This window comes from Rhinolophus sinicus, linkage group LG06 (assembly GCF_036562045.2).
Source record: "Rhinolophus sinicus isolate RSC01 linkage group LG06, ASM3656204v1, whole genome shotgun sequence".
Classification (NCBI taxonomy): Eukaryota; Metazoa; Chordata; class Mammalia; order Chiroptera; family Rhinolophidae; genus Rhinolophus; species Rhinolophus sinicus.
In genome coordinates, this window is record NC_133756.1 from 70,740,976 (window position 1) to 70,768,964 (window position 27,989).

The following is a 27,989-nucleotide window of genomic DNA, read 5'->3' on the forward strand; positions in this document are numbered from 1 at the left end:
AGGGGGCGGGCGGCAGCGGGCCGGCGCAGCGGAGAGGTCCGGCCGCCGCGGCGAGAGCGCGCCAGCCCCGCTGCGATGCCCGCGCGCCCCGGACGCCTCCTCCCAGCGGCGCGCCGGCCGCTGGACCCGGCCGCGCTGCTACTGCTGCTGCTGCTGGGCCATGGCGGCGGCGGGCGCTGGGGCGCCCTGGCTCAGGAGCCGGGGGCGACGGAGGGGCCCCCTGCGGCCGACGGCGGGGACGGTGAGGATCCGCACGCCAAGCACCTGTACACCGCCGAGATGTTCACGCACGGGATCCAGAGCGCCGCTCACTTCATCATGTTCTTCGCGCCCTGGTAACTGGCCGCGCCGCCTCCTCGGGGCCCCGGCCGGCACAGGTCGGGCCCCCCATCTCCGCATTCGGAGCGCCGGGAGCGGCCCTGGGCCGGGGAACCGCGCTGGGCCGGGGACTGCCGGGCCGGAGGCTGGAGCGGCGCGGGCTCCGGGCCCGAGGTGGGGGCGGCGGGCTGGGGCTCTGGCGGCTGACGTGGCGGGAGACGGCCGGGGCGGTGCAGGAGGGGGCGGTCCCCAGGAGAGAGCCGGGAGTAGGCCGCCCCTCCCCCCCCCGTGCTCCCTCCTCCGGATCCCAGGACTGGGGGAGGGGATCAGGGGTCGTTGCCCTTTTGGGCTGCTGGGATTCTAGATCCCCTGTCCCTCTCCTCAAACTTACTGCGCCAGCTGGAGGCAGCGGACTGCGGGAGCGGCCGGGACCCGGTGGGCCACGTGTGGCGGCCGCTGGCAACCCGGGCCCCAGCCGCGGACACTTAGACGTAGGATTCCGTTCACTCCCCGCAGGGCAAATCCTCAGCATGAGGGTTTAATTGAAAAATAGGAACTCACGAAGGTGTGATATCTCACTTTGTGTGTTCCTGAGTTAAGGATGACCCAGGCAGAAGAAGGTACCTGTGCTACCTCGAGAAACTAGAGAAGTGCGAATAATGGAGACCTCTCCGCAGCTTGGAGTGGATGGTGAGCTGTGCTGTCAGTGGCAGGATCCCACAGGCCCTCACCTCAAGGCTGACCTCCGGCACTTCCTGCCCTCCAATCAGTTGAGACTTGCTCATCTGGAAAGTGAGGTGCAGAAATCACTACGTACCTCCTGCCATGGTTCTGGGGTAGGGGCTTTGGTATGGGCCTCCGGTCCAACCCCAGAGACCCCTACCCTGAGAGTTGTCCTAGTGAAGGACTTCCTGCCATTCACTCTAGCACAGGTAGTGCTTTCCTTCCAGGCCTAGATGCCCCAATGAAGGGAAGTTCTCATGGGACAGTAGAAAGCCAGTGTTAGGGCACCAGGCAGTTTGCAGGCTTATTGCAAAATTTGGCGTCCTTCCCTAGTGCCGGGGAGAGGCTCATTGAGATGTGGGGAAAGGCATGTAGGAAGGAATAGAGAGAAGCTGCCTAAGAAAACGGCCTATTCAGAAAACACGCTGGTGGACGTTGGAGTAACGTTTTTTCTTTCTCCCCATATTCAGACTATTACTGTATTTCAGTTCCTTTGGAGTTACATCAACTTTTTGAGCCTCTTCTGGGTCACGGCTATCATGTAATAACAATGTATGGGATACATTGTGTTTCCAGTTCCCAACAACCAACTAACTTGAATTTTTAGAACTACCAGTGGTATAGAAAATACTTTGTAGCATAAAATAATTATTTAATATTAATAGTTACCCTGGGAAGGAGTATTCTCAGAGTAACTATTCAATAGTGATTAAATACACTCTTTAATTGGAGCCTATTCCAGTGGAATAAATTTGTGGATTTTCTTTTTTCTTTTTCTTTTTTAAAGAACGACTGACATGTAAATGTAGTAAGTCCATGCAGCACCAGTGGAGTTTTAATTTTGGAGTCTCCGTACTACTCACCAGCTGGTCCTAGCTTGAGTGAGGGAGAAGACTGGCATACTTGAGCCCTTGGCATTAAGTTAATTCCTTTTTCATTGTATGTGACTTATGGACTTGTAGGTGGATGCTCCCAGGAAAAGTAACTTTTAAAGTTTTTATTTGTTTGCTTCTGAATAGTCTACTACAAAATATTTAAGTAGAGACGTGTGGGTTTCTCTGATGGCATTTAAAAGTTAGACTTTAACAGCAGAATGGAGCTCAGAATGTGCTGTGGGCTGCCCCCTCCCCCATCTTTTTCCGGTCTCTTGGGAATTTTGGAAGCCCCACATGTGATTTGGATGCAGGGCTATCATGTAACTAAAACATTGATCTATGTATTTTGGGGGTTGTCCTACTGCTGTAGATTTTGTGCCAACATCTCCATGGACAGTTTGCAGGTTCCACTGAACTTGGTGGTGACAGTGAGGTCAAGGTTAGGGCCGCCTCCTTGGGGGGACCAGGTATTTGCTCAATAGAGCAAGAGCTCCTCATGGCCACAGGCTGCCTTCTGAATGCGGCTGCTCTCTCAGAGGTTTGTGCTGTAACCATAAGGTTCCCAAAGCAGAAGTGCCGACAACATGGAACCTATGGATCCATCACTGAGAAATTGCCAAACACTCAATACATGCCAAGCATGTGCTAGATATTGGGGACACAGTTGTGAAAAGGACAGTGCTGTCTTCTTGGCCCTTGTGCCATATGGACTGAAATATAACCCTGGTGTTCGCTCAGAGTTATCTTCCAGAAAAGACGGAATCATACTACATTTGACTGAGTCTTTTAGGAAGCAGGGATTCTCTTAGCTGGCCAAGAAAGCATTGCTTAGGGAAGACATATTCGCTTGAGGCAGACTTTTTCAGTGCTACCTTTAGATGCTTATTATTGATGTCCTCTGTCAGGAAAGAAAAGAGGCAACGAGATTTCATTGAGAAATTATTTTGAAGATGAGCTCACATAAGTGTGGGGTGTTCTTATAAGCAAGCGTGTTAAAGGTCACTTTAAAAAGTAATACAGGAAGTAGTTACATTGTACACATCATGGATACACACCCAGCAGGTGAATGGGGAAAAAACACAACAGAAACAAAACCCCTGTCCCATAATATGTGACTGTATTTGAAGCTTGAGATCAAGTTTCCAGGGTTGGCTCATACAGAATTCAAATATGGCCCTGCAGACAGCTGATCGTTAAAGATAATGATCAGCTATATGAATCAGAAAGTAGATTTAGTTGATGGGAATCATACTGACGCTGTCAAGAAATGTGAGATGTAAGGAGTAGTAAGAAGCAGTAATTCTGATTTAACACACTATTTTTAATAATAGGTGATTTAAAAATATCTGTGTGTAGTTAAATTCATACAATGGCTATTATAAGTATACATTTGGTTATCTCAAATTTAGAAGTTTGAGTGGCCACAAACTTTTTTTAAGCTTCTCAATGGAGAAAATGCAGAATTAATTTAATTTTGAGGTTGGCTTGCATATGCAGATACTTGTTTATATGTATATTACAAGAGACCTGACTAAATAATAAAGGGACAGTTATAGCAAGAAGTGCTAAGCTGCTGCAGTAGAGGGGGAGCCGGATTGCTTTTCAGAAGAAAAGAGAATGGGCACCAAACAGCTTGGGGAGTCAGGGCTGACTCCTTGGAGGAAGTGACACCCAAACTAAACCTGAAGGACAAATAGGAATTAGCCATTTGGGCTTAGGGAAGAAGCATCAGAGAGAGTATGTACTGATTCCCAGGGCAAGCCAAGCTGTGGCCCTTTCAGAAAACCAAATATTGCAGTGTGGCTCACAGGAAGACTGCAAGGGAAGGAGGGCAGCTGGGGCATAGAGGTCAAGTGAGAGGTCACCAGGGGCCAGATCAGGGAGGACCTGGCACAATAGCTTGCTTGCTAATAAGTTTGGATTTCATGCTGAGAACAATGCAGGGGCTTTCTGGAGGTTGTAAGCAGGGCAGTGAGGTTCTGTAGTAATTGTGAGCTAATCCATCTGTGCTGTGGTGTAAAGAAAGAATCAGAGAGCCCTACTGCGCTATGGAAATGGCTGAGGAGGTGGGTCGGGCACTCACTATTGTTGTTCCTCTCACCTTGTTACAGGTGTGGGCACTGCCAGCGGCTGCAGCCTACTTGGAACAACCTGGGAGACAAGTACAACAGCATGGAAGATGCCAAGGTCTACGTGGCTAAAGTGGACTGCACGGCCGACGCCGGCGTGTGCTCTGCCCAGGGGGTGCGAGGATATCCCACGTAAGCGGGAAGGACACATGTCTCCCTTACCCTCCAGGTCTCCCACGAGTTTTTCCAGACAAAGTCCAAGTTACACTTTTGGTGACTTCTGTGTAGTGTGAGGAGTGAGGAGATGCTAAATGTAAGTGGCAGTCGCAGGTGTTAGGGGAAGGTTACATTGAACACTGTTAGATGTCTTTTTCTACCTTGTATAGAGAAACGCTTTAATTAATCAGTATGGGGTTTTCCTGTTTATACGAGCATGTGTTTGCAGGACAAAAATGGTGGTCTTCATGGGATCCTGTCACGTGTGCACAGCGAGCACACACTTTGTCATCAATTTTAGTACAAATAATTTTTGGTCACTGTTACTCCGAAGCATCCTTCCTCGAATAATTTCCAGGTGACTAGCACGCGGCTGTTTCTGTTGGACAGAAAGGTAACAAAATGGAGTACAGCAGTTCTGACAAGTGCTACTACTTACTCCCTTGACAGTTAAAAGAGTTTTGCTTCTAAGAAATTGAAACCGGCTTAACAAACAAAAGAGAGGACTCATTAGTAGGCTGTGGGAAAAGCTCTGAGACTCAGCTCCAACGGTTTCGGGGCCTGTTTTTACTGAGTCTCCCCTAAGAGGACTTCACTTCCTGGCTCTGAGTCTCTCTGTTGCCGTGGTAGATTGGGCCCCCCACCAGCTGGCCCAGCTTGGATGGACGGTCATTCCAGGAATAGTCCTTGTGGTCAGAGACGCAGGGTCTTATAGGAAGACAGCAGCCCCATTCAGACCACATGGCAAGTGCTGGAGTGAAGAGCCCTTCTCCTAAAAAGGGAAGATGCTGTTTCCAGAAGGATGGGGGAGGGGTTAGTCACTGCAATGCCTGAGATATTTGTCAGATTGATGAACTAAGTAAATTCTATACAAAACCTGAGCTTATCTTCAAGCCTGGGAGTCAGCATGGAAAAGTGGAAGGAACTCTGGGCTGGAACCTGGAAGCCAGGATGTGCACCCCAGCTCTAACATCTACTTACCGTGTAGCTCTGGCCACACTATTTAAGCTCTAAGTCTAAGGTAGGATGCTGATCGCTACCCCACCTTCCATAACATTGTTATATGAAAGAACGGTGCAAACACTGATTTGAGCATACCCAGTAAACGTTAGGTTTCCCCTAACATTTGGAAATTTGGTATTTCCATAAAGGACTCTGGAACTCTTGGTCTTTGGTGAATGCTTGCCAATCTAAGTGCCGTAATTGAAGTCTACATCGGGTCAGTATTATCAGGTCAATAGAGATAATATTTCCCACTCTATGTACCTGCCTAAAAGGCATTGCCGTCCTGTGCTTTGTAGCATTGTCTTCAAAGTGAACTCTGCTTGGATGGAGACTATCCCAAAGCAGCGGCCAGTGAGTGGGAGCAGGGCAGGAGATGGATGCTTACCTGTTGAGAGCCTGTTACTTCAAGGCACAGGGGCAACAAAGATGGTTGGGTGGTTGGCTGTGGTGTTTACTCTGGAACAGCTGGCCACCCGTGGCCATGTGGCTGCATACAACACCAACCACGCCACAGAGAAGGTGAAACAATAGACGCTGTAGTAGGGCTGAGAAGGCAGCTGTTGGGGCAACAGAGAGGGGAGTCGAGGGTTCTACCTGGACCTGACCAGATGAGCTATCTGGCTGCAACTCCATAGATGCTACTCACAGATGTGAAAAGATCCATGTTGGATCATGTGTCCTGATTTTTATTTAGAAGCTACGGTCTCCCAAGAAAACCATACACTGGTTTTATGTTGTAAAAACAACCACACTGAATGTGGTGTGGAGAGGAGCCTCCATGACCATGACGGCCCTGCACATGCCCAGCAAGAGGTTGTTTTCATAGAATTCAGGAAGCAGAATGTGCTGCAGGAAATAGTCACATTAGGGCTTTCATAGTTCCCTGTGTGAGCTTGTATTCACTCTAAAACAGTACCCGTCTTACAGAGACGTTGCAAGGCCTGAATCAGATAATGAATGTAAAATGCCTGAGCACAGGGTGTATGTCAGTATGTCCCCTTTTATGTCATTCTTCCCCAGGTGCCTTTACCTGGAGGAGAGGAGTGGGGAGGGAGAGCATTGGGGTTCCCATGCCCCTAGAGATGGTTGACTGCACAGGAAAATGTTTTGAGGTCTTCCCATTGAGCCAGAAAATGATCTTTATCATCTGGGAATGCGTGAGCAGGGGCAGGGCTGAAGGAGCTTTCCTAGGGCTGCCGTAACAAAGTGCCACAAACCGGCTGGCTGAAAAGAACAGAGATTTATTCTTACAGTTACAGTGGCCAGAAGCCCGAAATCAAGGCACCAGGAGGCCGTGCTCCCTCTGAAACCAGCGAGGCCTCCTTCTTTGCCTCTTCCCAGCTTTCTGTGGTCTGCTGACAGGCTTTGGTGTTCCTTGATTTGTAGGTCTTCACAGGGCCCTGCCGCTGTGTGCGTGTCTGTCCCTGTGTCTGAATTTCCCCTTTCTCTAAGGACACCAGTCATATTGACTGAGGGTCTACCCTGTGAACCTCATTTTAACTTGCTTATCTCTATAAAGATCCTGCTGCTAAGCAAGGTCACAGTCGTGGGTACTGTGGGTTAGGACTTCAGTAGAGCTGTTTTGAGGACACAGCTCAACCCATACCATCAGCTTATCTATTGTAGTAGAACTTTCATCACACTGTATTCCAGAGTGACCCATAAGTGGGGGTTTTCTCCCCTGCAGTCTCCTTGAGAAAGAAATAGATCACTTAGAAAACCCAAATGCCCGCCAATGTGGAGGTTTGGTAATAGCAGGAACGTTTGGAGCTGTACTTTGGCCTTCCTCACCTTCACCTCCATCTATAGTGAGAATTGAAGTCAGACGGAAAAGTCTGTGAAGGAAGCTCTGATTCTATCCCTAGGTTCCATGAACTTAAGGAAGAATCGTAGACTTGGGCAGATAGAAAGATTTTCAAGCCAATGAGAAGAGATTTTTAAAACTTATTTTTGTTTTGCTCAAAGCACACCAAATTAGAAAAAAAAAATGTCCCATGTTAGATTTTACTGATTTTTAAAGCTAGCAAAGGAATGGGGAATGAGTTTGACAATGCCTGGTCTTTTCTGATATTTTGAGGATCCGCCTGTTTTCCATCCTGAAGCTCTTTGGGGGAGGGAGACGCTTGAGAGAGCGAAGGGAAATAGAAAAGTATACTAAAGCACCTTCTAGTTCTCTGAGCAAAGCACACATTTCCAGAGCTTTGCAAGGTCCAGGGGTAGGTGCGGGCATTCATAACTGTGAGATCACACTTTGGAGTTGCTTAAAATGTTAAATTTCATGAAGTCACAGTTATAGTGGCCAAATCCAGTCAGAGTTTGGCTTTTTGTTGCGGTTATAAAAGTACAAGCTACTGAGGAAGTGTGACATCCGCGTATATTCTCTGTTGGAGGCACATAAGGACAGCAGCTAAGCCCATCACAGGATCTTAGCTTCTGGGTGAGGCCAGTAAGCCCATTTTAATTTAAGTGCCTGCTCCAGCTAATGTGCTGGTTTTCTCCTATAGCCATGAAACTTCATTTTAAGGCATTACGGGAGTTAGCTTTTCAAACCCCCAGTTCTGATTTCTGCATAGCTTGACTTTTACACTCTGACACTGCATATTGGGCCTCTATTAAGAAACTCCAGGAACATGCTATAGAAGTATTAGAGGTGTTTTGGATAAGTAGGCTTGCCAAAGAAACGCTTGTCTGTGTTTTTTTTCCTTCTGTCAGTAGCCGCATTTCCCCCATCCATCCTTGATACCTTCTGTCAAGTTTTATCACGAGCATGTTTTTCAATCATCAGTGGAATGATACAGGATCTGGAAGCATTACTTTCAGCCTCTGGCTATGTCATTTGCTCACCTTTAAAGGAATGCTCTGTATTCTATCTGTAGATATCTTCAGAGGCTAATACATGTAGAAAAAAAAAGATTCCTTCTCGGTAGGGAAGTGAATAGACTGTATTAACCAATGTCAAGGTCGTTATTAGAATTGAAGACTTGAATTCTCATACTACCTAGATATTCATGCTTTGTAAGAGTCCAATAGCTGACATGGTAGACTGAAAATACATTTATTGCAAAACAATGTTGTTTTTACTAGAGTTCCAATTAAAAACAAGAACATAAAAACTACTGAAGCCTGGGAAGGATGCTAGCAGGGAAAAGCTTCAGAGTTCTACACAACTAAACGCTTGGAGCTTGGGGTTTAAGTCATAGCGTTAGGCTTGATGTGTTCACCTCAGCTTTATTTTTCTTGAATAAAATATGAAATTTTTAAGTTTAGGATTAAGTGAATATGTTATCTCCTAGAATATTATTTTTCTTTCTTTCTCGACTTTTATTAGAGAACTGCAGATAGGTGCCTAGCTGGAGCCCACTGATAACTCATTTTCTGATTGCTTCACTAAATGAGTTTGCTCCCTGATAAGACAGTGCTCTTTACTCAGAGCCGTTAGAAGGGCTTTAAAAATATGCTCTGTCTAATCCTTTGTTACCCTTTCAGCTTGAAGTTTTTCAAGCCTGGCCAAGAAGCTGTGAAGTACCAAGGTCCCCGGGACTTCCAGGCCCTGGAAAACTGGATGCTACAGACGCTGAACGAGGAACCTGCCGTGAGTGCACAGAAAGCTGCCCTCCCTCTCTTTCTTCCTACATTTTTGGGTAATAAAGAGGCCAGTTAAGGTGAAAAATTAAGGCTACCATTTTAAGACTGCTTTTCACTTTTTTAAAACTCATTGATAACGTAAGTAAAGATTAACTTTTTTTTCTTCTCAGCTTTTTTATTGTGGTAAAATGACACATAAAATTTACCATTTTCACCATTTTTAAGTGTACAATTCGGTGGCATTAAATACATTCATGATGTCATGCATCCATCACCACCATCCATGTCCAGAACTCTTTTCATCTCTAAAGCTGAAACTCTGTCCCATTAAACACTAACTCCCCGCTCCTTCTTCCCCCGACGCCCCCCCGCCCCCTGCAACCACCATTCTACTTTCTCTGTCCATAAATTTAGCTACTCTGAGTACCTTATGTAAGTGGGAAAGGATGAACTTTTTATTACGGAAATATTCAAACATACACAAAAGTAGAAAGAAGAGTCTAATGAATGAAGTATGAGTGATGAGAAGGAGTACGATGTGGATGGTGCCATGTGCCCATCCCCCAGCTTCAACAATTATCCCCATTTGCCAACCTTGGTTTGTCTTACCTGCCTCCCTGTCCCTTGTTTGGCTGCAGCGTCAGTCCTTATGCAGTGTCATCTGTAAATATTGGAGTATACATCTCACAGATAAGCACATGGTACTTTTAAACATAACCTCTGTGCCTCTCTGACACGTAATACAATTAACAATCATTCCTTAGCATCAGACATTGACTCTCAGCCACCTGGGGTCAGGGCCAGGCCTAGGCCAGAGTATGCAGTCTGGCCAGCTGAAGCCCTTCCTCCCCATCTCTCACAGCTACCAGCTCGCTCTTGTTCCCGCTCACTATACCCATCGTGTGAATCTCCTTTTCTTCTCAGCCCTCAGTCCCTAAGACCCTAACTGGCTTTGCTGATAACATAACTTAATGCCCTTAAAATTTTAGTGTCTTAACGTTCCTCCCTGCACTAAGGATAATATCAGGAAATGGTGGAAACTGTGATTTCTGAGATATTTTTTAAAGACGTAGCTGTGTATAATGTTACTTACTAAAAATTTATAGTCCTCTCCCTCCCTATTTGACATTGGGAATATTTTCTTATAAACCGTTACGATCGTAAACCATTCATTAAGTGTCTGTCCGTGTGGTGCTTTCGGATTAACGCTGAGTGCTCAGGCCACAGAGCCTCGGTTGCACTTTGAAGGTCTGTGGTGTCGTCCTGGTGAGCGAGTGAAGATGGTCAGTGTTCCCATGCTCTGTGTTTGATGAAATATTAAGAGCATCTGAAGTCTGAATGCAATTTCAATTTAAACACTAAGACTACTTTCTTGTATCGGGTAGGTGTTCCCGGATTTGAAGGTTCTTTGTGCTCATGTGCAGTTGCAGCAGTCTTTTGGGGGCTCCCCTGCTATTGGTGTCATTTTCCAGGGTGTCTGTGTGACAACTCTCCCTCGAGATGTCACAGCTGATCAGAAATCCGGCTGCTTCCTGAGTGCTCCTATACTTCACATTTTAAAGTCTGTAAGGGCATGGTGAAGAATGTTGGAATATGGTGTTGAATAAGCATTGACAAGACTTATCTAATTTTAGATAACGGAAAAGCACAAACCTCTCAGTAAATTTGCATCTCTGTCATGGCAAGAGAGCTGGAGGAGCAGGTGTGACTTTCATACACACTTAAATTTCAGATTGTTTCCTTTGTGAAAATGTTCTCTGATGGGAGGAAGCTGACTTTAAAGAGGAGTTAATAGTCTCAAAAAAACTTCTCAAATAAACTTTCCACCAAAAGAGCCAGTCTTCTGTGATCACTTTATTCAAGAAACCAGCAGCCAGTATCAGGATGGCCAAGCAACTTCATTTCATGGGCCAGCTTCCCTTTAGGGAAGTGACAGCCCGAAGTGCAGGCTGGGAAGGACTGTGAGGCCAGGCCCAGGCTCAGCGCAGGCTTCCTGAGGGGCGGTGTCCTGTCCCTCTGTGTGGAGGGCCATGGCCACATGGACCCCACCCTTCACCACCAGAGAGCCAGTTACCCACCAGCTGTACCTTGGTGTCTTAGAGCAAAAGGTCTCGGATAATTGCTAGAAACAATGACCATGTGCCTTACTGTAGAAAAGTTCAGATATTCAAACTTTATATTGTGAACTGAGAATCCTTTTTAATTTGAACTTTGCTGTTTACTATAAGCAAAAACTTTTTAAAAAACTTCTTCATCTGTATTTATACCCAAATAACTGGATATATACATATTTATATTTAGACAGAATGAATTTAGATTTTTCCCCCTAGTGTTATGACAATATTAAAGAAACACAAAGAAAAGAAAATCTGCCATTTCTTACATTCTACCTCAATTTTTATATGTCTATGTTTGCTATATTTCTATGTTTGTATTTTTTCTTAAACAGTTATAATCATACAAACATAGTTCGATTTATTAATGATCTTTTTATACAGTTATATTGTCTTTATATTGATCTTTTATACCGTCATGTGGATTTGCTATAATTCAGCTTTTCTCTGTCAGTGGATATTTAATTGTTTATAATTATTCTGTCATCAGAAGTGCTATAAGGAACACGTTTATCTTTGTAAGGGACATTTTTACTACTTTTGAGTGACGTTTTTAAAATATATTCCCAGACTTAAAATTGCAAGGCAAAAAAAAAGAAGAAGAAACGTGACCACTTTTATGGCTCTTGAGCAGTACAGGCAGGTTGCTTTCTTAAGAATCTAGAGTGAACCCATTTCTGTGATATACTATGGTGTTCCTGTGATGGTGGGGGCCGCTGTGGTGTCTGCCGCAGAGCACAGGAAGTGAGAGTCCCCTAGGTGCCATAAATGAACATTCTGATACTGAAAGCTCTTTGAATGTCTTATAACACATACAGTGTTTTGTTTCACCTCACTGGAACTCATTGACCACTCACTCAGCCGACATTCTCGTGGGCATCCTTCTGTGGGGTGCTTTGCACTTTGGAAGTTTTGACAAGCCAGCAACAGAAAGGAAAAGCGTATGGTGCTTTATGATTACAACTATACAGCTTGAGCCGTCAGCACTTTTAAAGCTTTTAATGACTTAACTTGGATATGCTTTTTAATAGAAAAATGAACTGCCAGACAGCCGTTGAGTAATACCCGTGTGTGTGTAGCAAAATGGGAATTCAGTGATCTTTTCTTCACCCCAGCTGTACCGGCCTCAGAAATTGAGAAATTTAGAATTGTGTAGGAAGTAGTGGTAACTATAGAGTTATCCACATGGGTGTCTGCTCGGCCACTTGTCACCCCGTCATTGTGTGTTTCTGTCCCAAACTTAGTCATGTGACTTATGTTCGTCCTTAAAAGGACAGCTCATGTCTGCCCTGTTTGTTGCCTTTCATTCATCTGAATTTACCTTCTCATCACCTTCTTTTCTCTATTATCAGTCCTAACGAGTTTTACCTTCCTTCACAGTTTGTGGATTTTGTTTCTTTTTACCATTCGTGGAAATAAAGGATGCCAGGCCCCCCTGTTCTCTCTGGTGGTTTCTCGTTCTAAGTTGTGTACATTTTGCTCCCTCTGTGCCCTTAGGTACAGAGAGCCAAGCCATTAGGAATTTCAGTTCGAATTCTGTGTGAAATCTCAGAACGGGACAGAGTGCTAGTATGGGGTACACCTACCCTTCAGTTTGCTCTGTTTGGTTGAGTTCTGGGGCAGCAAAGGACAGTGAGCTGGGGATGGCTTTCACCTGCTTGCCTCAAATGTCAGTCCTGGAGTATTTGCTGAGGGGGAGGCTGGCAAATGGCTGCTTAGGAAGCATCCAGAAGACCTGACAGAGTCGATTCCTGCCCTGGCCTTCCTCAGCACACCAGCACTCCACACAGCTTCTGGAGAAGGTTCTAGATAGACACAGGTCACCTCCTTGACAGGTTTCACTATGTCTGCACAGACAAACCCAGTGCCTGTTCTTTTGTTTCTTCCTTTTAGACACCAGAGCCAGAAGTGGAACCGCCCAGAGCCCCTGAGCAGAAGCAGGGGCTGTATGAACTCTCAGCGAGCAACTTTGAGCTGCACGTCGCACAAGGTATGGCGATCACAGCGGCGTGCACACCTCTTAGAACCACACCGTTCGTGACTCCTGGGTTGGTTGGGTTTGTCCTTCTGGCCACCCGAGGGCTCGTAGATAATAGCGTCTGTGGCACTGATTATCGAGGGTTTCTCTCTTCAAGACCCATTAACATCACCGTTTAATGCTCCTCCTTTCAGAAATTATTCCTCGTTTTGTCTCTGTCCCTATAGAAATGCCGGTTTTAATGCTAAGTTAAACCTTAGGTGTGAGAATTTGGAGCTCACAAGTCATGAATGGGCACACTTACTTTGTACAGAGTGCATACTGTGTAGCTGTGCTGTGCACCCTTGGATAAGAAAGTGTTTATTTATATTAATGTTAATCATATGTTGTTGACCTGAGGCAGAAACAAAAGTTTCTCTTATCTGTTTAAACTAGAATTTAATGGGACTATTATGACATGTGAACCACAGTATGTGTTCGTTACACTTAAAATATTTTTTTAGACCATATCTCATCTTTTGAAAATGGTCTCCAAAATATCCAAATGATTTATGTACCGTTTCTGATGTTAATAATAAGTCCTCCTTTCTTCACACATTTCAGAAGTGTTGGCTCAGCAGTGAATAACTTGAAAGCAAATTCAGCTTCCTTGCTGACCGCCCATTCTCAGATGCTGCCATGGCGAGAAATCCTCCCATAAGACTGGGTTGGAAATGTTGTGAAAAAAGGCTTAATGTTGTATCTGGCCTTGTAACTTCATGCTGGGAGCCATGACCCCACCCCACTCAATGTCTAAATGAGGCTTCCCCTACCACACTTAAGGTCTAAAATTGTGATGCCTTCAACCATTTTCATTAAAGGTGGTTATTTAATTTGTACCAGTGCTGTGACAGTGGGACTTCAAGGGGTTTTCTCCTGCAGGGGAGTCACTTTAATTTGAGACTGGCTTGGGCTCCCTGCAGGATGTGCTACCGAAATCACCTTGTTATAGACCATTCCCCACAGGCCCAGCCTGGTCCCTCCCTAAGTCAGTCATCTCTGAAGGGCCGTCTTCTGGAGATGCTGCCTCAAAACGGCCCCCTGCCCTTAGAGCATCCCCTGGATACTCTGATGGGCTCCTGGATGTCCCTTCTCCGCCTCACCACACAAGGTTAGCCACAGAGCTGTCTGGAGAGACGTGGTGTCAGCTTTGCAGCTCAGTGGCTAATGTTTTGAAGCAAGTTTTCTGACATTTCCTTGAAACACGTCATTGCTATGGTGCTGAGGTGCCTGCTGTGAGCACTGGCTTGGCAGCGTTCTGCCCCAGCCCAAGTCCCATTTCGGTATCCATTGGCTAGTTCTCGCCCTGGCCACAGCCCGTTTTCAGTTTGGTCTCAGGCTGACATCTTTGAGGCCCCAGGCTCGTCAAGGTAGAACAGCCTAGAAAAAAATCTTTAATGTCCAAATAATGATGTTTGAAGGTTTGGGTTTTTTCCTCCTAGCCAAAAGAGTACTGTTCACTTTTTCAAACCTTTTATTTTATTGTGAAATAAAACACAGATACGGAAAGCAAACGCAGGGCTCAGTGAATTGTTATAAAGCGGTCACCGTGTAACCATTGTCCAGTTCAAGGAAAAAACTGCCAGCATCCCCTCACCCCATCCCAGCCACAGCCTCCGAAGGGGGCGCTGTCCGACTTTTGTGAAAACCACTCCTTGCTTTTCTTTATGGTTTCACCACTCAAGTATGAGTTCCTACACACTGTAGTTTAGTTTGGTCTTTTTTAAATCTCTCTCTCTTATGTCTGTTTTATTTACATGTACCCCCAGCATCTCTTTTCCTCCCTCACATTCTGTTTGCTGACCACGTAGGTTGTTTGACCTGTAGTTTTGCAGTGTGGACTTCGCTGGGTATATCCCCATGGTGTGGTTTCACATGTCCCTGGTTTTTCTCTTCGCTGTGAACTGAATTTGGTTTGAGAGACATTATCGGTTTTTGTTGGATGTTTTTGGGGGGTTTAGGCAAGACTTCATAGCTGTTGAAGTCTCCTTGTGATGCCAGCAGCCACAGCAGTCACTGCCTAGATCCGCTAATTCATTCAGGATGCCAAATGCTGCTATTCTAATTCAAGCATTTTTTTTAGCAAGAGTAACTTGCCCTCGTTTATCACTTGGTTATTCAGTGGTGCAGTTCCTATAGGAAAGACAGGATTAAATGCCTGATTCTTTCCCTTTATTGCCAGTTTTCCAAATAATGAGTTGGTTCCCTGTTGTCCTCCAAAGATGACACATTAGTTTTTGTTTTGGGGGTAGTTATGAACTCATGGATATAGACATTTCTGATGGAGAGTCACTGACCAGTTAAAGGGTTCATACTGAAAACAGCGTTGCAAGAGGACAAAAATCGATGCTTCCATTCACTCTCTAGTAGTTAGGTGTGATGCCAATTAGCCTCCGTTTCCCTCTTGTCTGCCTTGGTTTCCCACGGAAGGCGACCACTTTATCAAGTTCTTCGCTCCATGGTGTGGTCACTGCAAAGCTCTGGCTCCGACCTGGGAGCAGCTGGCTCTGGGCCTTGAACATTCCGGAACTGTCAAGATTGGCAAGGTAAGCGAAAGCCCTTATTAAACTGGAAATAGACTGCCTTTGGCTGGATTAATTAGCAGTGTAGCCCATTATTCATTCTGTGCGCAAAGTCGCAAACTTGATTTATTATTTCCATTTAGTGTGCCACTTGATAATTCATTTCACCTTCACAGATGGCAGCCTGGTTTTGAGTGTGCTGGCTTTTCCACAGCCTCGAGATAAATTATAGCTTTGGCTCCTTTGTTTATTTTGAAGCGATGGCCAATTCTGCATTGGCAGCCCCAGAGCCCTTTCTGCAAAGATAGGAGGCAGAGCCTTAGAGAACGTTCACTGGACATGCTTGGAGACTGTCCACATTTGATCTCACCCAGGAGCTCTTTCCTGAGGGACCCGGCTCCGTGCTCACACAGGCATACAGAAGACCCTCCCGTGGTGAGCTCCCGCTTGCCCTGCTGCCTGGAATTCTTTCCAGCTTTCCCCACTTTATGTAGAGAAGCTGGAAGTAATGTCTGACAACTCCATTGTAACTGGATTTTCTGGAAATATCCAGAGCAGCTTCTGGGCCATCAAACACTTAATCTCATCCATCCTCTGGAACCCACCAGATACCCCTGCCTGGGTGTCCTTTAATAACTATCTAATTTTCTACTTTGCCAGGGGGCTGATTTGTATACAGAGTAATGCCATGTGTCCAGGAACTCTAGCTAATAAGACGATCTGCCCAGCACAGTGAGATAGTCAAAGCATAAATTTGAGAGTCAGATAGACCTGGCTGGCCAACCCAGGGCCACTTCTCCACACCTTATTCTCCCCCTTTGTGAAACTGAGACAAGACCTAACTGGTGGTCAGAGGATAAAATGCTTAGCTCGGTGCTTTGCATGGAGCAAATGGCTAGTACATTGTAATGGTTGTTGTTAAATGGATTTTTCACTGTTGTCTGCTAAACACTTTCAGTGCTGTGTTCTAGTATATGTGTGTTATGGTTGTTAAGATTTTTTTATTTATTGAATATCTCATGGAAGTCATAAAATAATCTTGTCTCGTCTTCCTTACTTTATTTTTTAAACTTTGATGGGTGATTATTTTATTTATTTTTTTAATGCTTTCACCTCTTTAGTGATTTTTTTATATTTTATAAATTTTATTGGGGAATATTGGGGAACAGTGTGTTTTTCCAGGGCCCATCAACTCCCAGTCGTTGTCCTTCATTCTAGTTGTGGAGGGCGGAGCTCAGCTCCAAGTCCAGTCTCCATTTTCAATCTTTAGTTGCAGGAGGCACATCCCACCATCCCATGTGGGAATTGAACCGGCAACCTTGTTGTTAAGAGCTCGCCCTCTAATCAGCTGAGCCATTGGCTGCCCCTCCAGAAGCTCAGCAGAGGCTCATTGTCTTCAATCTAGTTGTGGAGGGCTCAGCTCAGCTCCAAGTCCAGTTGCCGTTTTCAATCTTTAGTTGCAGGGGGCGCAGCCCACCATCCTATGTGGGAATTGAACTGGCAACCCTGTTGTTCAGAGCTCGCGCTCTAACCAACTGAGCCATCAGGCCACCCCTATTTTATTTTTAATTTATGTCAATAGAGGCTTCTAGTAGAACCAGGGACGAGTGGACACAGTCTAAGTAAGTGCACTGTGGCCCTTCATCTCTGGACATCTCTGTGGCTGGGTTAGACTGGATCCTAAAAATGCCCCCCCAACCCCGAATTAGTTTGAGGCTTCCTATGCTTCAGTTTAACACTTGAACTGCTCTCTGACTTCAGGCTTATCTGTTAGAATAACATTTCATCCTATTTTGTTGACATAGTGAAAAATAACTTAGTCGCACATAGCTGATTTTAATACTAATTGAAAAACTCAAACAGGAAGAAGTGACTTAGGATAAAATGTTTCATGAACATGTTGAATAAGCAGAGTCTTATAAAGATTTGAAAGAAATAAAAAATCTGAAGAACTGTGATAGTTGGTAAATTGAATTTATAGAATTAAGACCATACTATAATCTTAATTTGACATCTTTTCAGTTTTCTCTTTATCATATACCAAGTCCTCCTATTTAAAATTGACTGTTTGCTCCTCCTTGATTTTAAAACTCCGTAAGCTTGAACATGAGAATACATTTCTAAGTGGGCATCATGACTGGAGTGGGTGCCCGTCACCCACAGCCAGGCCTGCCTTCTCCGGATTATCAGGCCACCCTTGCCTTCTCCACCTACCCTGATTCCCCGAAAATAAGACCTAGCCGGACCATCAGCTCTAATGTCTCTTTTGGAGCAAAAATTAATATAAGACCTGGTATTATATTATATTATATTATATTATTTTATTTTATTTTATGTTATTTTATATTATTTTATATTATATAAGACCCAGTCTTATATTAATTTTTGCTCCAAAAGACACATTAGAGCTGATGGTCCAGCTAGGTCTTATTTTCGGGGAAACAGTACATTGTTGCTGCTTAAAAATGGGCATGTTAAATGAGCGGAAAGAAATGTCTCTGAAGTAAATCTAGCCAACCTGCTCCCTCAGCTCAGGTGTATTTGGGAGTAGTAGCTTTTTTAGGAAAAGTCTGCAGAAACTGCAGCCTGCTGGCAGAGATACTATCAGGGGCTTCAGAAATTCTCTTTTTTAAAAAAACTACCGCGTGTCCAATAGTCCCTTTCTATCTGGAAGGCTCACAATGAAATGGGGAATGTGATCTTTCTTCATAGGTTGACTGTACACAGCACTATGAACTCTGTTCAGGAAACCAGGTCCGTGGCTATCCTACTCTCCTCTGGTTCCGAGATGGTAAAAAGGTACGTGTTTAGGTTTTAGTATTGAGACAAAATGTTTCTCTGAACCGCAGTGTGCTGAGTTGTCAAGTGGCTTAATAGCTGTGACAAATTGCCAGTATGGATTGTTTGGGCACTGGTTTAAAGGAATACCTATAATGGAACAAAAATATCTTTCTCTTAATTGATGAGACTTGGGTAGTTGAGAAAAATTGTCAAATTGAAACCTTTCATTTGGCTCAAGTTGTCACTAGAACAACCCAAATCTACTGTCCTGGGGTAACTGCTCTGATCACAACCTCTGAGAGAGGTTAATGCTTACTCTTGGTAAGGTTCTCACTCCCTCCCTTCCAGCCCTGGCCGGTGTTCAGCTTCTCAGAATAGCTGAGTCAGCACCCAGGCTTTTGTGACTTGTAGCTCTGCAGAAGGAAGGAGCTGTGAAGTTCTCTCACCAGAGCCAAAACATTCGGTTTGGAATCTCTGCCTTCCCGTTTAAATCTGAGCATGCACACGTTGCACAGATCTCACAACCACGCGGAGACATCTGATGAGTGATGTCTCCTCCTCACGGGAGGAGGTGTGAGTGATTCAGAAAACTTAAGCGTCCTAACTCAGCAGCCTTTCTGTGTGGCCTCTCTCTGGACAGACTGACCAGTACAAGGGAAAGCGGGATCTGGACTCGCTGAGAGAGTATGTGGAGTCGCAGCTGCAGAGTGCGGAGGACAGCACCCCGGAGCCGGCCCAGCCCTCGGAAGCCCCCGTGCTGGCTGCCGAGCCCGAGGCTGAGCAGGTGGGTGCCTGCTGCAGCCGCCCGTGGAACGCATTCTCCTCCAACATTTGGCTACAGCTGACTTTTCAGCACAAAACATTTCCTTCAACTACCTGTACATGCTTGGAAGGGGTAGATGTAAGCAAAAGCTTCCCCGAAATAGGGAAATAGGATGTGAGACAAATCCTCAAGAGTATTTGGTGTCAAAATCTCTGGAAGTTCTTCCCTTTGATTCAGTCAACACCTATACTTGAGGGTATGTGCTATGAAATCTTGTCTGCTGCCTCTTGGGCCCCCATTTCCGTTCCTTTCCGTAACGTGCTGCAATCTTTTTACTTTAACCTGTGGTAAAGACCCCAGAAAGATCTGTAGCAGGCAGGATGTGCACATTGGAACTGAAAGGCAGATGGCTGTGGAATATTTAATTGGCTTAGGCAGTCTCTGGCATACTGAGGTGTCGTCTTCATTCATTCAGTAGTATAAGGTTTTATTATAGGTTCATTTGTTCTGCGATTATCAAGCCCTTGTTATGTTTCAGGCACTGTCCTAGGCCACCAGGAAACAAAAATGAGACCGTTTTCCTGCCTGTGTAGAGTGCTGGGTCCAGTAGGGGAGACAGATGAGAATACCTGCATGCAGATGTCGCAGGGGCTGTGATAAAGAGTGCAGGGCTGGTCACTGTTGCTTAGAGAGGTGGGGGCAGATAGGCAGGAAGTGTCACTGAGGAGCTGGAAGATGAGGTGGTATTTGCTGGGGCGACACGGTGGGGAAGGCTTGCCCCATAGAGAAAGAGCATGAGCCGCTGCTTTTCGGTGCGAACCAGCCAGGCTTGTCCGGGGCAGGGCCAGCCGTCGGCGGGAGGGCATGGGGTGCAGTGCAGGATGCCAGAGAGAAGGAGAGCTGGGTTGTAGAGGACTTTGTCGGTCGCCAGTGGAGGGTTTCAGGCAGATTTGAATTTTAGAAAGATGAGTGGCAGCAGCATGTATGAAACAGATGGAAAACGGGTGTATTAGGTCGTAAAAGATGTTGAGACACCCAAACTAAGGCTGTGACCGTGGGAATGGAGAGAAGGAGAAAGCCAGCAAAGAAGCCCAACTCTATGAGACCAGTTCGGAGGGTGGGCACTGAGGTGGCTCAGATTTGGGGTATATCTGGTGGAGGACGGCACCGAACACGAGATTAGGGCCAGGGAGGTGGGAGGTGATGAGTTCAGTTTGCAAGATGTGGATTTTCATCTGTGGTGGATATTTAGGATTTAGGTGGAGATGTCCGATGGACAGTTAACTAGCAGTTTGCAGCGAAAGCAGGGTGTCCACACTGGATGAGTAGGTTTATGTGTCTGCAGCTTGAGGTGGAAGACAACGCTGAAGCCAGGGGTGAAAATGAGATTTGTATTAAAGTGGAGTCAAAATAATGTTTTCCCAGGAAAACAGTGCTTGGATTTCCTTTCTAAGAACCATAAGGCCTGTTTGTCAGCGTATTTCCAAAGCAGAATACTTACATTGCTGCTTCAGTTCACGCTACACTTCATAGCATGCCAGGTTCTCACCTGGGACACTGGGACATTGGGGGTACCAGGGCGGGCTGCCCCTGTTCCTCGGGGTGAGGGCAGAGAGCCAGGTGTGGCTGAATGCCTCCCAGTCACTCTCCCACCCGCAGCATTTACGGAAGAGGTCATGACTGCGGCAGCCATCACTCCTGGGCTTAGTTGTTTAGAATTGGAAGAACCAGCCAAGCCACCTACCCCATCCACCAGGGTGGGGGAGTAAGGGGTCTCCTCCCCCCACAGCCCATCCCTTAGTGGGACTCGCACAGGTTGGGGACTGCCTGGGTGTTAAAGTTGAAGTTTTGGTTTAAGAAGTAAACAAATGGTTGTGTAGTTGTTACGACCACATGTGTTAGAGGAGTGTGTGTCATGGTGGTTATGAAGGTCATCCCAAATTGAGTATAATTACATGCTATGGATGTTTCCATCAAACGCAGAACGGTTTCTATTTATAATAAGGTTTTCCACCATGAAGCGGGTCTTTCAGTGAGTGTGGCGTCATATTTCTGGACATAAAGAAAGATGGCAGTGTTCTACAATGGCCCCTCGGCACACTGCCTCCCACGCACTGACATACGTCACCTGATGCCAGACTCAGGTGGGGCAGCCCTGCTGTGCTCAGCCACATGATAAATCATCCCGATGCTTGCTCTCATGAGAATCGCAGATGCATTTTTGGAGAAGCACATAGACATAATTCTGTAAAGAACTATCAAGATAGAATCACTTTAGAGCAGACTGCCTGTGGCACCTTTCCCCTGCATTCTCCAGCCAGATCTGAGATGAGCGGTGTTTACATGTACTTTGAATTTAAAAATGGAAAGAAGCCTGTTGTATAGAACATACACATCATTCCCTCTGCTTTTGTAACATCTTGTAAGGTCCTTCTATGACAGAGAAGGTAATTTTTGTGAGTCCATAGGTGAGACTGGTAGTCAGTGAGAGGAGCCCCATACGTACAGACGTCAGGAGGGCCCGTGGTGGGTGTTTGGAGGCACCGGGCCTGGGAGTAGATTTAAGCGCTTCCGCCCACAGCTGTGGTCCACACTTCAGAGCCCTGAAGGTCAGCTGTGCCTGAGCCCCCACCTCCGGGGCAGAACACAGGACTGCATCCTGCCACCTCCTCACAGTATCTCCTGGGCCCAGCACTCATGGGGCCTGTGATGACTGTCTGCCCTTCAGAGGCCACTGCTCTGCCCTGTTGTGTAGCTTGTGAAGTGCAAGTTGTGTAGGTACTTTATGTGACCTGGGGGCATGCGCAACAGCATTTAAAACATTATTGATTCATATTTCTGCAGTCCCAAAGCATGGCCCCACCCACTCTGCTCTAAGTGATGTGTTTGAATTGTGGCTTTTCCCTCCCCTGAAGGGCACTGTGTTGGCACTCACGGAAAGTGACTTCGATGACACCATTGCAGAAGGAATAACTTTCATCAAGTTTTATGCTCCCTGGTAAGTGGCTCTTTAATTAGAAATTACTTTGTCCCAGTGTACTTTAGTCCCATCATATTTCTCAGCTCATTAGCCAAGCCTGCAGGCTCAAGGTTGGGCAGATACTACACTGACACATAGGTTATGTTGTAGGAAATAAGGAAATGTTAGCATTATGCTCACATTTAGATATGGTCAAGTTTGGTGGCATTAATAAACAGTTATAGAGAATGAGGTTAATTTGTTTTAAAGTTCAATCTGCTTTGGAGAAGACTGTGGAGGAGAATTATGATGGCCATGCAAAACTTAAGTTTTGTGATATCTGTGTACTTTTCTGAATAGATTGCCTTTTTGGTGAAACAAACCATGAGCATCATGATGGAGCTTTGCTCCCTAGTCTCATAGATGTTACAGAGAAATCCAGCCGAGCTCTGCTTTGTTAGAGCCCTTCCGTGTATTACCCAGTTACCTGCACCTCCTGCCATGTGGTCTTCAGGGCCCAGAGCAGAGACGGATTGGATGCACATGGTTTGAGACAAGGCAACCTGAAGTGGCAGGAAGACGAGAGGTCCGAGACTTCCCGTGAACTCCTGTAACTCTGGGTGTGCTTTAATTCCTTGGAACCTCTGTTTCCTCAGATGGAAAATTGAAGACCACTTTGTCTCCACAAATGAAACAATCCATTTGGGAAAGCAGAGTGCTGAGGACAGTGATAGATTCTGTTTCTAAATGTGAACAAGGAAGGTTACCACATGTCATTTTTGCTCTTTAATTTGTTGCATTTCAGATATTCCTGAGAAACCATAATAGCAGAGATAAAAAGTTAATGAGCACATGAGTTGTATGAGTTCTGCAGTTCCAATTCTTAAAGAACAGAAACACTAGTAAATAATGCCTTCAGAACTATTTTCTATTTTTATAAAATCCTAACACTGTATAGACCAAGTTTGAAGACAGAAGACCCCTTTTTACTGAAGGGGAGCCGTTCATGTAGTGGGGAGAGTCAGAAAAGGGACACAGTGCCGGGTGGAGGGGATGGTTTGAGTGAAACATAGTCACGGCTTCTTGTTCACACCAAATCACTGGAGCTTCAGGGGGGCTGAGAAATTGTTTTGAAATGTTGAGACCTTGAGCAAGCAGATCTAAAATGTTTCTGGCATTCAAGTGATTTTTTTTTAATGTTCAGTCGATCTGTTTCCTGTTCATGGTGCATTCATAAACCAGTTAGTTATCCCAATTTACCATATCGTGGAAATGGTTTCAAAATCCAAACCTGGTTTCAGACCCAGCTTGTTTCTCTCAGGTTATCTAGAGGGACTTCAGACTGACTTTGACTTCCTTATTTGGGATGGGCGAGGAAGAGAAGCAGGAAAAGTTAGTGCCCCCAGTGGGAGAATTTGATGTTTTAGAAATTTCTAGGCAATTGTTGACTCCTACAGAAAAACAAGACTTGGCAGCGAAATGTAGGTGAGTGAGCGCGGCCCAAGAGTTCAACAAAACTGTCATTGTTCTGTTTCTAGGTGTGGTCATTGTAAGAATCTGGCTCCCACATGGGAAGAACTCTCTAAAAAGGAATTCCCTGGTTTGGCAGAGGTCAAGATCGCTGAAGTGGACTGTACTGCTGAACGGAATATTTGCAGCAAGTACTCGGTGGGTACATGGGATGAAAACATGGGGACTCTAAGTGTTGGGAGCAGATCCGCAGTGAAACTGTAATTTGGCGTTGTGGACGCAACCAGGCTAACTCACACTGCCCTCAGCCCTCGACAAAGCACGTTTTGTGTCCTTTTGAGGTGTTGTGTTTTTTGTTTTGTGTCCTTTTGAGATGTTGTGTTTTTTGTTTTGTGTCCTTTTGAGATGTTGTGTTTTTTGTTTTGTGTCCCTTTGAGGTGTTGTGTTTTTTGTTTTGTGTCCTTTTGAGGTGGTGTGTTTTTTTGTTTTGTTTTTCATTTGAAAAGCGAAAGAGATGCTCTCAAAAAAAGTCTTTGTTCTTCTATCAGTATACACATTTCAGTGGGGGTTTTTAGGCCTTGCCATCTTGGTACAAGGCTGGGCAGTAACTGAGAGTCCCAGATGGAGAATGGGGTGCTACCTGCACGGACGTTCTCATTGACAGAACAGGTAGCTGGCTGTGGCCTTCATCATAGACACCTCGTGGCTTCCTTTTCAGACAGAAGCCAGCGTTCTAAAGTATGATGGCTGAATAAAGGAAACATTGGAACATCAACTTCCTCCTGAGGGGCCCCCCCAACCAGCCAATCTTATGCTCGGATTGTTCACTTAACTCTTGCCTTCTTTCCGTGCTGTTAGCACCATCGGATAACCTATAAGATGTATAATTTATATATTTCTTTTGTGTTATTTTCTTAAAACACTTTTGAGGCTTCTGAAGTTTATTACCTCATCAGATTGAGAGTATATGTAGCACAGATATTTTTTACTTATCATTTTTTTGTGTGTGTGCCTTAAAATTTCTCAAAAGAGAAAAGAGGTGAGTTGTAGCTGGAAAAGTTATCTCCGTGAGGATCTCGCTACTACTCAGTGGGCATCACCAGGGAGCTTGTGAGAAATGCAGAGTCTCAGGCCCCATACTGACCTGCTGAGCTGGAATATGCACCGTCACCAGAGCCCCACGGGGCCGTCTGTACAGGAACGATGAGAAGCTCTGCTTCTGGGTAGGGCATCCCTTGGACCCTAATCTTGAACGGAGTGTTGCGTTGAAAGGTGAATAGCCTCAAGGCTCTGCTTTCTGAACTACGGGGCACTTTTTAAATGCTCTTTGCATTTTAAAATTTTAACCATAGACTTTCCTGGCTGGAACTGTAGGAGTTTTTCTGGTTTTATTTAAGGAGCAATGTGTGTGTGATTCAGACCACTGGTTTTCAAATTTTGAATTTTTTTCTTTAAAGGTACGAGGCTATCCCACGCTGTTGCTTTTCCGCGGAGGGAAGAAAGTCAGTGAGCACAGTGGAGGCAGAGACCTTGAATCACTGCACCACTTCGTTCTGCGCCAGGCAAAGGACGAGCTGTGAAGACGCAGGTGGAGGCCTCCTGCCGGCCGCCTGGGCCCCACGTGCAGGAACCAAGTCCCGCGGGTGTGGCCGAGTGTTCAAGAAGCTGGATGTACTGAACTTGTGGTACCTTCTTGGTATGTGTGTCTTAAGCCAGCACACTCTACAGATTCTTCACTAAGTTTCTTTAAGTAAACATGACCCCTCTGCAAACTAAATATTTTCAGTGGCAATCTATCATCCCCTTTAACCTTCTCTTGATGAAATCTAAATGGTTTCCTTTGAGACTAAAATAGAGTTGAGGAAAATCAAATTGCTGGACTATTTTTGGCTCCTGAGTGATTTTGGTGAAAGCATCATCCAAAGCATAGTTTTTGAACTGCCCATGAGTACTGGAAAGGTGGCCTGTGGCAGTAACGATGTTCCTCTGACCCGAAGGTCACAATTGACTTGTTAATAACGTGGTTGGTCTGGAGCTTGGAGCAGTTTAAACCCCATACCTCTGGAAGATACCGTCATGGCCACCCCTGCATTTTCTGTTCCTGTTAATACTCCTCTCATCGGGAGGTTTGCCATAGAAAGCAGTGGGACTTCTGACACGTGCCTGAGTGAGAGAACACTGATGCCACAATCCTATGTGTGTGTTACTTGTCAAATCAGTTATTACTGTTAAGGGATACTTCTGTTTGTTTCTCATGGATGAAAGATTTCAGTAGTTATGATAACATGAAGTCAGGGTACATGTGAAGATTTTTAAGATTTAAAATCCAGGTTTAAGTCCATGTTTAAGATTTGATGTCTCCCACGGAAAATGTGGGCATGGAAATTTCTACAAGACTTGTCCTAACTATTGTATTGACTCATAGACAGATTCTGGTTGTATTTACCCCTGGGGGCAGGAGGCCTAGGTGAGCTTTCCCTGGTGGGTATGAGGGGCCAGCAGAACCCTGCAGCCCCACTTCGGGGCCCTGACTGGAAGCAGTTCCATGTTCTGCTCCCAGATACTCCTTTTAGAGGCTCACGGTACATCATCGGTCTTCGTGAAGGTTGGCCCTCTGCTGTATGAAGAGTGGGATTAACTTGATCGACCTAAAGACCAAAGAATGAAGTAGCAGGGCTGGATCAGGGCTGCAGTAGGCCATGCCACCATCAGTGCTAGTGGCGTTAGAATCCATGCCATCCTGATTACCAAACCTTTTTACCATCTCCCTTGGAAAGAAGCAACCGCAGGACTGGCTTCCTAAAGGCAGGCACCTGTCTTATGTATGTGCTTTGTCATCGAGTTCCTTCTCATAGTAACCCCTCGGTATCCAGCGCTCCTCATTCCTCCCCCTGTGCTCGGGGAATCTAGTCACTTGGTGGTAAGGACCTTAGAAACAAGACCACTTCTGCTGCCTGCCACAGATGACAACAGCAGGATCTCGACCAGCCTCTGCCTTAAAGGAAATCTTTATTAATCACGTATGGTTCACAGATGTTCTTTTAAAAATCCCAAGTTTCTGGAGAAGCACAATCCTCATGAGTGGCTTCAGCTTTGCATCATGAGTCTTGTCTTGAAAGGAAATCCAAGTGGTACAATTTGTTTACACTATGATACTTTCTAAATAAACTCTTTTTTTTTAAAAAAAAGTCTGGTCTTTCCTTAAATGTTACAGCAAAACAGATATAAAATAGACAATAAATTATAGTTTATATTTACAAGAAAGCTGTAAGTGCAAATAGTTATAGATCATAAATGCATTATTTAATCAGTTTAGTATGAAATTGGTTTCCTAGTACATGATTGTGAGAAAGACATTTTAAAAATATTCTAAGACTTAATCTGAGTCTCACTTTCTACAAGAGAAAACTGATTTCAGTTTATAAACAGCATGGCCATCCAAACCCCTTCCTAAAGGCTGGGAGCCCCTTCCTCATTTTGTTTCCTTGGTTGGTTCTCACCCTGCGACATGATATGCTATATAGTAAACGGGGAAGAACTGTTTTACTGAACTAGATGCAATTAGAGCCAGCGCTCTTGAAGTTAATGTGCTTTTCAGAGAGCCATTCCAAAAAAGAAGAGGCGCAGACTTGCTTTCACATGTTACATGGTTACAATGATGGCTATTAAAAATGCTTCTCGCCCCTTGCAGCCTCACCTCCCAGTATGGGCGGTCTACTTTTGGTCCTAGCAAAGAAAACAGCAAGTGGGGGAGGACGGAGGTGCAGAAGTCACACGGTTTCTTTTAACTGAAATGTATGTTCACACCAACAAGACGCCAGCACATACGCGTAACCGATTACTGAGACAGAAGGCACTTCCACATAGCCCTGCTTACGGCCCAGGCTGTTGCTCCTATATGAAACTGACCTTCCTGGGAATGAAATCTATGAATAGAGGTATTTTCACCCAATTTCTGTTATCTGTAAAATCTACCTTTGAGAAACTACTAAACCGGCTGATACTTTAGCCAAGAATACTTTTACTCCTTTAAGACTATTTTCCCTGTTTACTTAACTAACACCACACACAGCTTGATCTAAAGCGAAAACTAATTTTGGTAGGCTTTTGTGGAGGGGAAGGGGGAAACCCTTCAAAGTTACGTTTCTGCAGTTACTGGACTTCATACAATAGACATTCAAACAGCTTCCTACAGACCAACAACTACTCACGTTATTTACCACATGGGCAAATCATTAACGAGGTCCTTTAACGTCTTCCTTGGGCAATAAGGCACCGACCAGCATGAGATGGCTTTAGAGCATCATCTCAGTTTCACTGTGCTTCTGTGTGTATTAAGGCAGATGGAATCGAGGAATCCAAGGCAGTTTTCGTGTCCCCAGCAACTTGAGTTAGTGGCATCCACAAGCTCTTACAACCATATTCCTGTATTTTTTCAAGATGACATTGGAGTTGTCATCAAAGTAAAGAACCGAGATGGCGTTTAGTTTTGTTGGTGCACAGCATGGTTTGGGGACATACTCAGGATTCATAAGGTGAACCTGTTCCAAGACAGAAGGAGGAAAAGCTTCC

The 27,989-nt window shown here is 45.2% G+C and overlaps 2 protein-coding genes across 2 annotated transcripts in view; one reads left to right on the forward strand and one right to left on the reverse strand.

Moving 5' to 3' along the window:
• TXNDC5 (thioredoxin domain containing 5) lies at positions 1 to 26,605 on the forward strand. The gene is made up of 10 exons (XM_074335258.1): positions 1 to 335; positions 4,028 to 4,177; positions 8,693 to 8,798; positions 12,799 to 12,895; positions 15,353 to 15,468; positions 18,157 to 18,243; positions 18,866 to 19,009; positions 21,904 to 21,986; positions 23,486 to 23,615; positions 24,875 to 26,605. Exons 1-10 carry the CDS (start codon positions 76 to 78, stop codon positions 24,995 to 24,997), a joined length of 1,296 nt encoding a protein of 431 aa, XP_074191359.1. The 5' UTR covers positions 1 to 75; the 3' UTR covers positions 24,998 to 26,605.
• Positions 26,407 to 27,989, reverse strand: part of BMP6 (bone morphogenetic protein 6) — a 148,508-nt gene continuing 146,925 nt past the window's right edge. The window contains exon 7 of the mRNA XM_019745410.2: positions 26,407 to 27,958. Coding sequence (XP_019600969.2) covers positions 27,809 to 27,958 — 150 coding nt within the window. The 3' untranslated portion in view covers positions 26,407 to 27,808. The remainder of the gene's footprint in view (positions 27,959 to 27,989) is intronic.